This window comes from Rhea americana, unplaced genomic scaffold (genome assembly GCF_003343005.1).
Source record: "Rhea americana isolate MKP2758 unplaced genomic scaffold, rheAme1 scaffold_319, whole genome shotgun sequence".
NCBI lineage: Eukaryota > Metazoa > Chordata > Aves > Rheiformes > Rheidae > Rhea > Rhea americana.
In genome coordinates, this window is record NW_028186445.1 from 426,640 (window position 1) to 438,513 (window position 11,874).

General features: G+C 43.0%; 3 protein-coding genes across 3 annotated transcripts in view; 2 read left to right on the forward strand and 1 right to left on the reverse strand.

Moving 5' to 3' along the window:
• Positions 1-1,088, forward strand: part of KLHL11 (kelch like family member 11) — a 1,838-nt gene extending 750 nt beyond the window's left edge. Inside the window, exons 2-4 of the mRNA XM_085310438.1 lie at positions 42-343; positions 421-1,006; positions 1,080-1,088. Of these exons, the coding sequence (XP_085166564.1) occupies positions 42-343; positions 421-1,006; positions 1,080-1,088 (897 nt within the window). The remainder of the gene's footprint in view (positions 1-41; positions 344-420; positions 1,007-1,079) is intronic.
• NT5C3B (5'-nucleotidase, cytosolic IIIB) overlaps positions 1,034-11,874 on the forward strand; it is an 18,226-nt gene continuing 7,385 nt past the window's right edge. Inside the window, exons 1-2 of the mRNA XM_085310398.1 lie at positions 1,034-1,149; positions 3,682-3,712. Coding sequence (XP_085166524.1) covers positions 1,118-1,149; positions 3,682-3,712 — 63 coding nt within the window. The 5' untranslated portion in view covers positions 1,034-1,117. The remainder of the gene's footprint in view (positions 1,150-3,681; positions 3,713-11,874) is intronic.
• Positions 6,277-11,077, reverse strand: KLHL10 (kelch like family member 10). The gene is made up of 5 exons (XM_085310422.1): positions 10,890-11,077; positions 9,822-10,311; positions 8,575-9,192; positions 7,707-7,856; positions 6,277-6,651 (listed from the first exon to the last, which is right to left on the reverse strand). The coding sequence occupies exons 1-5, from the start codon at positions 11,075-11,077 to the stop codon at positions 6,277-6,279; spliced, it is 1,821 nt and encodes a 606-aa protein (XP_085166548.1).

Here is an 11,874-nt window from a genome sequence, read left to right on the forward strand (position 1 = left end):
TTGGGTGTCCGGCGCACTGCGCGGACCTGGCGTGGCGGCAGAACGAGCAGCGCCGCCACGGCCTCTACTGCGACATCACGTTAGCCTTCGGCGGCGGGCGGCCCGGGGCGGCCCGCGAGTACCGGGCGCACCGCTCCGTCCTGGCCGCCGCTACCGAGTACTTCACGCCGCTGCTGTCCGGGGGCTTCGCCGAGTCGCGCTCGGGCCGCGTGGAGCTGCAGAAGTGGAGCTCGGAGGGCGGCCCCGACCCCGACACGGTGGAGGCCGTCGTGGGCTTCATGTACACCGGCACCATCCGCGTCAGCCCCGGCAACGTCCACGAGGTGCTGGAGATGGCCGACAGGTGAGCGCGGGCCGGGCCGGGCCTCCCGCGGGCCCCGGCCGCCGCCGCAGCCTCACCCCCGTGTGTTTCTTCCTCAGGTTCCTGCTGACCCGGTTAAAAGAGTTCTGTGGAGAGTTTCTGAAGAAGAAGCTCAATCTCTCCAACTGCGTGGCAGTTCATAGCTTAGCCCATATGTATTCCTTGAACCAGCTGGCCCTCAAAGCTCAGGACATGATCCGGAGAAACTTCCACAGAGTGATCCAAGATGAGGAGTTCTACACTCTGCCATTCCACCTCATCAGGGACTGGCTCTCGGACTCGGAGATCACAGTGGACTCTGAAGAAATCCTCTTTGAGACAGTCTTGAAGTGGGTTCAGAAGAATCCTGACGAAAGAGAGAGGTACTTCGAAGATCTCTTTAAATTGCTTAGGTTGTCGCAGATGAAACCCACTTACCTTACTCGTCACGTCAAATCCGAAAGGCTGGTCTCCAGTAACGAAGCCTGTGTCAAGCTAGTGTCCGAGGCAGTGGAAAGTCATGCCTTGCGGTCTGAGAACATGCAGCCTGGTAATCTGCAACATTCCACTTATCCTCTAACATCGTTGCCACGCTTTGGGCAAAATATGGACGTCATTATGGTGATTGGCGGTGTATCAGAGGGAGGAGATTACTTGAGCGAGTGTGTAGGGTATTTCATTGATGAAGATAGGTGGGTGAACTTGCCACACATACACAATCATCTTGATGGGCATGCAGTTGCTGTGACAGAATCTTACGTTTACGTGGCTGGCTCCATGGAACCAGGATTTGCCAAGACTGTTGAAAGGTACAATCCAAACAGAAATATTTGGGAGCAAGTCTCAAATTTAATAACCAGAAAGCATTCTTTCGGCCTTACTGAAGTTAAAGGGAACTTGTACAGTATTGGTGGACATGGTAATTTCAGTCCTGGCTTTAAAGATGTAGCCATTTATAATCCTGAGCAAGACAAATGGCTTAACCTGGAATCAGCACCAAAGATTCTTCGTGATGTCAAAGCTGTTTCTGTAGAAGATCGGTTTGTTTATGTTGCTGCTCGTACCCCAGTTGACAGTGATAGTGAAGATGGATTGAGGGCTGTTATTATCAGATATGATGTTGAAACAAGGCAATGGCAAGATGTGGAGTCTCTGCCACTTATTGATAAYTACTGCTCTTTCCAGATGTCTGTTGCTAACACAAACTTTTACCATACAGCATCCTGCTGCCCCAAGAGTTACCCTATTGATAATGAAGAAGCTAAGATAAAGATTTCTGGCAGGGCCTCAGATGAAATACTTGAAAGTTTACCTCCAGAAGTTCTTAGCATTGAAGGGGCAGCTATCTGTTACTATAAAGATGATGTTTTCATCATTGGGGGGTGGAAGAACAGTGATGATATTGACAAGCAATACAGGAAAGAAGCATATCGTTACTGTGCTGAGAGAAAGCGCTGGATGCTTTTGCCTCCTATGCCTCAGCCTCGCTGTAGAGCAACAGCCTGCCATGTGAGAATTCCTTTCAGATGCTTGCAGGGAACACAAAGATATCCTATGCCACAAAATCTGATGTGGCAAAAAGATAGAATAAGACAAATGCAGGAAAGACAGATGCAGGAAATACACAGACATTCTCTAAGCTTACGAAGAATGCCGCGCTCTCAGATTGAGTGCTAGTTTCTGGAATGTCACTCCTGATTAGTCTGGTTTATCAAATACTGTACTAAGCCATTTTTAAGGCTTGATATGTTTCTATAAGATATTAGAATTTGGGTTTGATGCATAAAAATAGCATCTCTATTAAAAGAAGCTCAGAAGTTGAGGATGGATAGGAATTGGGAAACCCTGTGAATCCAGATATATTACCTATCATGTCCAGGGAAAGGCTTGTTTCCTGTTAATGGGCTGTGAAATATCTCTAGGAACATTAAATCTGTTAGTTCTCTCTTCAGATCTTTGTTTTCAAAGGTTTATGTAGAGTTAGACTAACAGTTCTTTTTTGAAAATCAAAAATCTCTTAATAATTTAGTGGTTACATTTGAGTGTGTGCTGAAAGCACCTGTTTTATTTGCACTTACATATTGACATTCCTTTGATTCTCTCAGTGGCTAAACTTCACATGTAATTGGTCTTAGTGCACTTAGCTTTCCCACGTTGGAAGCATGTGCAATGGTTAAATACCTGTTYATGAAAACAAAAGCACAATCTTTCTTTAAAAAACTACTTCAGAATGTTTCTATATATATTAAATATTTTGTATCAGTATAGTGTAGAAAGGCTGCAGAGTTTGCTTATAAACGGTTGGTAGAACATCACTTGCTAAAATCGAGAACTTGCAGTAGGTTTTTTCCAGGTGTATCTGAAGATGCTTTGAGTTTGTCTTTGACAGCTTCATTATAAACTTGGTCAACAATCAGCCTGATAAAAAGAGTGAAAACAGCAAAGTAGCCACCTGTCAAAGTAGACTGTTCACTTCTAAAGTCAAAGAGGATTAATAAGAATGGGATTATTTCATAGTAATATATTAAAACCCAAGCAACTTGTAGATCTTTTCTCAAATGTTGCACTTCTTTAATTCTAGTGAAAACATGATAAAAAGAACCCCCATGAACCTGTTTCCCGCCTGTGTTCGACAATCAATACTTTTTGCCTTCAGTATATTTTCCCTCAAAACTTACAATAGCTGTACCACAGCATTTATTGCTTCTCTTGAAGGGAGATAGTTGGCTCTTGATGTACTGATGATGAGAAGATTTTTAAGAGGCATCTAAATTTTCACAGTCTCTAAATGTTTGTGTTTCCCCACTTGGTGTAGTTGTAGGATTTAAGCTGATTGTGATAAAATGGAGCTATTTATACACCTTCAGGAGTTTTTAGGTGATTTTGTATAAATTGGTGCCCTGATTGGCTCTGGTTTGCTTACTGTAATACTCCCAAGGAACAACGTGGTGAGTCTTTCCTTTAGAGTATCACTGCCTCTGTTAGCTGTCCCACTGAACACTCYTCCTCCCTGGTCTGAAAAGCACCAGGAGGCTTTGATTACTTGTAGATTCAGTGCTTCCTTCCTACCTCCTTTTCTTCCCCATCCTTCCCTCTATTTGAATGTTCAGGTTTTCACTTGCAGCCTAACTCAGGATCTTAGGGAAGGGAAAGGGAGGAATAACCAGGGTGTTCCAATATCTGTGTAGATAAACATTGTTGAAAAAGCTGTTTACTGTCTTTGGTTCTTGTGGTAATTTGCTGGGGTCTTTAATGTGGGCAACTTCTTTGCAGCAGAACTTCTAAACATTTTTTTTAATGGTGTAGCTTTCTGAACTGATACTTCTCATTTTTCAATTCAGCAGGCAACCTAGATCATATCTGAAACAATGGGTAAGTCTTTCAACCACATAATTTGTTCAGGTTTTTCTAATGTGTATGTCCTGTAATGTTCCACTTTGCAGTTCTCTTGACACTCTGATATCAATAACTTGCCTTGTTGTAATAGAATAATCTAGCTTTTTTATCTTGAAAATCTAACAATTTGGTCTTGATTTATTCATCTATAGTAGTCTTGTTATATTTTATTTGCCTGTTGGATTGCTGTGCAAGGGCAGATTAAATTGTGTGGGGCTGGCCTAATGCAAGAGAGGAAACAGGTAAACCTGTTCAGATTTAAGGCTGGCGTTCAAAAGTGACTGTTGCTAAATGGCCTGCATGAGCTAATTGGTAAGGTTAATCAACTGAGTTTGACGGATAGATGAGTTCTTGCAGATTTGGCTGGAGCAGTTTAAGAATTACTGCCCCTGCAGCACAGTTGGTGAATGGAATATATGAAAAAAGCTCACAGCTTCATTATGAAATCCATTGATTTAACCTAAACTTACCAGAGCTGAATTTAAGATACCTTACCAGACTTTACACAGAGCAGCTGAGAAGAGTTTACATATTTCATTCTGCTGGCTTTCTTCTAGGGTTTTTAACTAACTGTTGAAGAATGCTAGTATGTCAGACCACCACAGCTCTGTCAAAGCCTTTGTGTAGTCTGCTGATAAATCTAGTACAATTTGCAGCAGGAAATATCAAGATTATTATTTCAAYTGGAACATGAGCTAAGAAGTTTCAAGTACAGCAGTATGGAAGAACAAAATTTTTGCAGACTTTCCTTTTCTTTAAGCAAAGTTGGTATTTGCACTTACCATGAGAACTTTTGGCTAACATACAGGATATGTAGTTTACTAAAGACATTCCACTTCAAAGATTATGTCAAAGAAATTTCATAGCTGGACGGTTTAACTTGTGAATGCCAGCCATGGTTCTGTATGTGATGCACTGTATCTCTCTTTGTATGTTCAGTTTGCATGGTGAATGGTGGGCACTGTGAACATAATCAGTTTGCTCTAACTTTTGCTATGCCAGTTCGGTGGAATTTTTAAGTAGTTGGGTTTTTTTAGCCTTGACTTTCAGTGGACCAATTGCATTCCATACAATTTTTAACTGACAAGTCTAATCATCCATTGAATCATGTGCAGATGTTCAGAAAAATTGAATTACCAACTGTGGAAGTAATTTAGCCCACTCATCTGTGAATCATGTAAYAAATCCCTTGTGGCCCTTGCCTGCTGTAGCTTGCTGAGTATTTATAAAATGCACCTATAAGCAAAAGCCTGGGAATTCTTTCACTGTCTATAATGGCTAGCTAAATGTCAGTAAGACCCTAGTGTGTATTGAGCGAGTATGACAAGGCTGACTTCTGGCCTTCCTAATGTAAGAGAACATGAGATGAAGTATTTCTTCTCCTTATGACAATCATATCTCTATAACTGTACTAAATATGTGCCATGAAATGCATGTTTCATATCCTGTCTTTCTGTTCAAAATATTAGTGAAGTAGGACACATTCTGCYGTGCACTAGGCTGGTAATGTAATCATTTCTGGGTGCCATATATGTACATAATATTTTATAACAACCTCAATACTCCATTAGTATACTGTTTTTGTACGTATTTTTTTAATAAGACTTTCTCTTGCACATACTAAGATGCTACTCTGGACATACAGAAAATATGCCAACTTTTTAAGCATGCATTCTGAATATTATCCCAAGTATTYTGCTATGCTATTTCACTTACCATTTTTTCTCCATTAACAATAAMTGTTAAGATCAGAACTATTGCCTCGACTTGTGTGTCACAGAACAGCTTGTTCACTATTGTCAAACTGAGTCACAACAAACAGCAACTTTTTAGAAAGTTATTTTTAGCTTGACATTGTAATAGGATGTTGTAGCATTCAGTGGGCTTAAAAAAGCAAGCAGAAAATAAGTGTTTTATGGCTTAGATTTATTTTCAGCTATGTCCTTGTTATGTTAAAATACACATCATGTCTCTAATATCCTAATTGGAAGTCTGCTAATACAGGTGCTCCTGAGGATCTAACCCTATTCATAATATGAATGTAAAATGCAGAACTAACTAGATGTTTGAAGACCGTTAATAGTCAGATACTCCTCATAGGTCCATGTCACTGGATCACGGCAGCTGTACTCTCCTGTCAATATTAATGTAGACTTCAACAGATTGCTTGGGCAAGCAGCACTCCTGTACTTACTTCCAGTAAGGTAAAGTAATATCCATGCGTAGGCTGTTTGAAACAAATGTTACTGTAATGTTCTTTACATTAAATACACTGTACTAAAGTTTATTGTAATAAGTGACCTAATGAAAATAAACCTTTTATTTCTCTAGCATTGTGTTGTACATTGTACCTTTAATTTTTTTTTAAGATGCTCCTTAGGCTGTAGCTGATACCTCTAAATCACAGATTTGGTGGCTCCAGAGAATGAAAGCTTTAAATACTAATTATTCTTTTGGGCTTGTATCAGTTGTTTTTATTTTAGAATAAGTGAATACATTCACTTCCTGCTTAGAAGACTTTATTAGCTAAGTAGAGCTGTTTAGACAGGTAGGGTACTTGTGGAAGAAGTGTACTTGACTTCATCGCGCTGCGACGATTCCACATAGTTGTCTCGTCTGGCAGCRTACTCCCCAACGTTAGATAGTCCTGGCACCACACAGCAGCTCAAAGCACTACGGTATATGCTCATGTCATGAGCATCGTACCACTCATCCGTCTTTTCATCATAACACTCAACATTGAAAGTGGTAGTAAAACCATTAAAGCCACCAACTACAAACAAAAGGTCATCCACTACTTCAATGCCAAAGTTACTGCGAGGATTGAACATGGTGGGGATTGTTCGCCATGTGTTGGCAACAGGGTTGTAGGCTTCTGCGCTCCGAAGTCGGTTGGCTCCGTCAAATCCTCCTACCTGTGAATGRCAAAGGAACAAAACTGAAAAAGGCCTTTCCTCCCTGCTAGGGTAGCTGAATATCTTTAAATGTAAGATTTTAACTTGTCCTGTTTCACTGACTTGGTTTGAGTTTTACTGAGAGCACATGTGCTCAAAGTATTAAAATGCTCTTTGCTTAYTGCTGACTACTCCCTTGGTCTTTCTGGAAGTAGCAAAAATACTTTTGCAACTCAGATTTTACACTTCTACAGAGTTTAAATGCAGTACAAGGACAAGCTTAAACAAGACCAAGCAAAAGTACTGTGTAATTCACTAGATTACATGAGCGATTACAAGGTTAAGTACTCAAATTTGAAGATCTTTGCGTGTATTATAACAATGCCAAGTTACTTACTTTAAATTGGTCTCCTTTCATTCGAGATGCATAACCTTATGGAACAATGGTAGCTAAGTTACTAATTAAATTTTTCTGCCTTCTTATGAGATGGAATGTTTCAGTAACTAAGTGTCCAGGGTTCTCACCTGGCACTACTTTTTCCTAATTAATTTCTCAATGTTAAATTACGTACGCTGCTTTTACAGAAGATGACCAATTTCACAAGTTGATTGGCTTAGATTTCTGAATTTTCACTTTTTAAGTTATTCGTGTGCATTATGTTGGAGGTTGGAGAGAGTTGGCAAAAGACTGGGGAATAGGGAAAGAAATTCTGTGGTCATAAACTATGTAGGCTTAGCTTGAAGGCTAAGAAGTAGAATCAAAAAGCCACTAAATCAGCAATGGACTTCTTTTTTTTTTTCTTTTTTTTTTTTTTCCTCCTGTTAAAATCTTTTCTTGGCTGCAGCTGCTCAAAAACTTTCCACAGGCTTTTCATAATGAAAAGTGTGCAGATTACAATATTCCCAGGAGGCGTCTTGGCCATTCTTGCTAAGACCCACTTCCCTAAATCTCACTTGCAAGTAAACAGCCTGAAAATCAGCCTAGGAAATGAAGCTTAGCAGAGTTCCAGTATGTTAAACAAAAGAGAGTACCACAAGTGTTAGGTGCTGTTATGGCAGAGATGCTTCTACCGTACCGCGTACACATGTTCTCCATATGCAATCACGCCTATTCCGCTTCTTCTGCTTCTCATCGGTGCTATAAGGGTCCATTGGTTTGTTTTGGCATCATATACTTCAGCTGTGAATAGGCATTCATTTCCATTGAACCCACCACATATATAAACCTGTTTACAAAGAAAAAAAGACACACAAAAAAAAAAAAAAACATGGGCAAGATATTTGTATTAGCAGTGGGAGAATACATCCAGGAGCAGATAACCTGGCCCAATGTGCTTTTTTCCCTCCTCCTTTTTGTTGTAGGAGTAGACCTATCATTCAGGGTTTGTATCAATACAAGCACAGTGAGTTATCCAGGGCAGCAGGATTTGGACCTCCTGAACTGCAAGAAGCACATAGATGTGGTGTTTGACCTGAGGCTGGGAGAAGCATCATCCAGCAGCAAATGAACTATTGGTTGTAAGCAGCTCTGGAGGAGTTTTAATGCTCCTGTCTGCCCCTCTGCCTTGCTTGTCAGTTGTTGCATCTCAGAGAGTTTGATATCTGCAGCACCAGGATCTCATGAGTAAGGTTTAAATGAATTTTTTTCCTCTTTAAGTGATTTGTCATGTTAAGGGGAGCATTTGTTACATTTCCTGCTTCCACAGCTCCCATGTCTGTCCCAGCTCGATTCTGCGAGGTAGCTGAGTACGTCAAGCACGTGGTCCAGCCAGAGCGTGAGCTCTGTGAAAGTCCCTACTGCAATACATGTCATACGAAACACACTGAGGCACCTGCTCATTGCATAATGCTGCAAACTGATGTTTAAGTTTGGTTCCTTGTCCTGCTCACAGGAAGAGAACACTTCAACTTTAATAGCCTGCAATAATCTCAGGGTGGTTTTACCTTTTCATACAATGTGGTTGCACTAGCATCACTTCTCTGCTCATGCATGGGTGCAATCAGTGTCCACTGGTTTGTCTCTGGCTCGTACCGTTCTGCAGTGTTGAGGCGCACGTACCCATCAAACCCTCCCATGGCGTAGATGAAGTTGTTGAGAACGGTGACACTGACGTAGCAACGCCTTGAATGCATGGGTGCAACCTGGTGCCATGTTTTCTTAAGTGGGTCAAACCGCTTGACACTGTTAAAATAATCCACGCTGTCAAACCCTCCGATAATGTAGACATAGCCTTTTAAGTAAGCAGCACCATGATAGGCACGGGGGCTTTCCTGCTGACACGTCACGTTCACCCACTTGTCTGCACGAGCATCGTATGTCTCAATGGCATTGGTTGGGCTCCCCCCACTCCAGCCACCGATAGCAAACAGGATGGCATATGGCAGACGAGGCCGAGTGAGGGGGTTAGTAAAATCGGAATTAGATGGACCGTTCATATTGAGGTCATACATTGCTTTCAGTGCATTTATGATGACAGGTTTGCATTCCTCACTGTCCTTCACATAATCATGCATTTTAACGTTGTTCATGAAGTATTCTGCATGCATCAATGCCAGTCGAACCTGGAAAAGATAAAAGGAGGTTACACTGTTAATGCTGATGCTTTACATCTTGGTATCCTCCGTGGATATATGCTCTGGATGGTTTTGATTTCAGACACATTAGTGCAAGTGTCTAAAGCTGAGGGAGAATTAAATGTGTCATTTTTAGCCAGTCCAGAAAGTGGTACGCGAGGATAGACAATTTGATTTCCCTGAAGGGAGTCTGCTACTTCTTTGGCATGGTGCTTTCCTGCATGCAGACTGAAACTGCTCTAACGTCGGCTGCTATTTGTATAGCATAGCTTGGCTAGCYAAACACTCATAAGCTTTGTGTACGCAGAGATAATGTTGTCCCATGTGATCTTTGGCCCTTCCTGGATGTGAGAAGTGATCAATCTTAAGCTCTAAACATGAGGAATGCACTTAGAGTGTATGCGACAGCCCCAGCCCAGGATCTTTGACCAGCAGCCCAGCGCACCAACAGCATGACAGTCTGAGACCTCCCTTCTTTGTAATYAAAGCATTCGGAGACTGTCATTTCCTCCATTTTTATAAAAGAATARCAAAGCAGCTCTCATCTCAGCTGCGCCATACCTAGCTCGCCAGTGCTATCGGGAGTGAAAGCAAAATGACACTGTGACAAGACTGACCTTACGCAGCAAGACAGAAATGTACTGTTTTCTGTTTTGGGGATCGTGAGAAATCCATTTCACGATAGCCTCGAACACTGCGTCTTCTTGTCTCACATTCAGCTCRTCTTTCTCAATGATGTCTTTTAACTCATTGACAGAGAGCTCTAGGAATTCTGTGGACACCTTGGTCATCTCCTCAAAGTTATGTAGGATGAACATGTAGGCTGTTTGYCGCAGGTCAGGACAGTGGTAGTAATCTGTGAATCTGCAGATGCCAATGCAATTTTCCAAGCACAGCTGAGACTTTAAGAATTCACAGCACCCTCGGATGATCCCCATGATATTGAAYTGGTCTGCTGCAGCTAGCAAACTTTCAACGTTGTCAGTAGTGACTGGCACTGTCCTGGTGTAGGCGTACTCGATAATTAGCTTCATCATGTCAGGCGAAATGCCAGGGATGTTGTATATTCTCTTCTCCGTGTTGTTCCAGCCACTGGTAAACAAAGCCCTGAAAAAAATGAAGCAGTGCTGGGGATAAAAACAGCCTTGCTCTGTCAAAGCCAACCCCTTCCTCACATATTCCCTTTTCCCGGAGCCAGGGGTGATGCAGACCCCTGGGCACCGGTTCGAGGCACCAGCAGGAGCCATGCTGGTGAGGCCAKGCGGGTGTTGAGTCGTGTTTTACTGGCTTGTGGGCTGTTCTAAACATGAGTTGCAGCTCCAGGCTGTGGACGGACAGCGATGGGGTGAGTGGCCACTTTGCTTCAGCAAAGCCACCAAAGAGTAATGGTGTGTGTGTGTGTGTGGGGGGGGGATTAAAACCTCTCACCTAGAGGGAAGGTTAAAGCAGGTTGGCAGACCAGTCACACACCCCARCCCTGCACCCTGCCCATGGATTTGTGTCAGACACCACTGCCAAAGCTGTTGTTAAATACTGGATTGTGGCTTCATTCTGGTGTCCAGGCAGATACCAGGACTACAGATAACTGTTGGATTGGAAATTTAGTGCTGAGGTAAGCACTGAGGTTAGGTTACAGCTATGTGATATAGTCCTGTCCCCTCTCTCAAYTTGTTCCAAGCACTGACCTAAAATAGGGACTGCAGCTACACAGGATGTTCTTGTGAGCATTGAATTCAAAACCATTGACTTTGATGATCACATCACAGAGTTTTCCTTCCAGGCGAAGTTCATTGAAGACTGTGCAAGCCATAGCACTCATCTTCCTCTCCATGTGTGGKGGGGAATACCCCGCAGACGCCGAGGTGTCATCCATGTCTAAGCCTGAGACAGCGGAAGAAACTTCTCTCTGAGGTGATATAGGGCTTTCTGCTTGCCCTCCTGCATCTTCTCTGAAGCTATGTTTTGCCTGGTGATTCTGGAACATGCCCGTTAATGAGATCACTGAAACGGGAGGATCTGGAACCTCTGCTGCCCGSAGCTGCCGGGGGCACTGTGCAGCAGGGCTCTAAAGACGTTTCTCTAAGCCCTTCCACGGGCAGTAGGGCCCTAGTCCTTCTGCCTCCTTAGCAGCACACCCTGGTTCGATCTTGGATTCCAGATCACGCAGGACCTTGTCTGCACACCCTGGTGATTCCTGCTCTGAGCGAAAAAAGCCTTTGTGGTTCTTCTGCAACTTTTTAGCATGATTAAGTTCCGCAGCGGTAGGGACCAAGTGCTTCTGGAGTGTTCTTGCACCAGTCCACGCAGGAGGAAGTCGAGACACAGGCTGGTTAAATGGCAGTCATGAAGCTGCAAAGTTGTGCCACTGCCTTATCTGCAGGCCTGCATCTGCTGCGGATCCGGAGGGCTGGTCGGTGCCGCGTGGAGCCGGGCGCCGGGGGCGTGGGGATGGGAGCCCAGCCCTGACTCCTCGCTGACACACTGCTCTTCGATGGGCACTGCCATAGCCCCACGAGTAGACTGGGTGTCCCAGTGCACCACAATGAGGGCATTGGAGTAGTTTGGGAAACGGATCTTTTCTGGTAGTGGCTCTATTTATTTATTTTTTTTATTTTAATGAGTTTTAATGCTGCGCAGAGTGTGCCTGCAAAAGGCTTTTTTTTTTTTTTT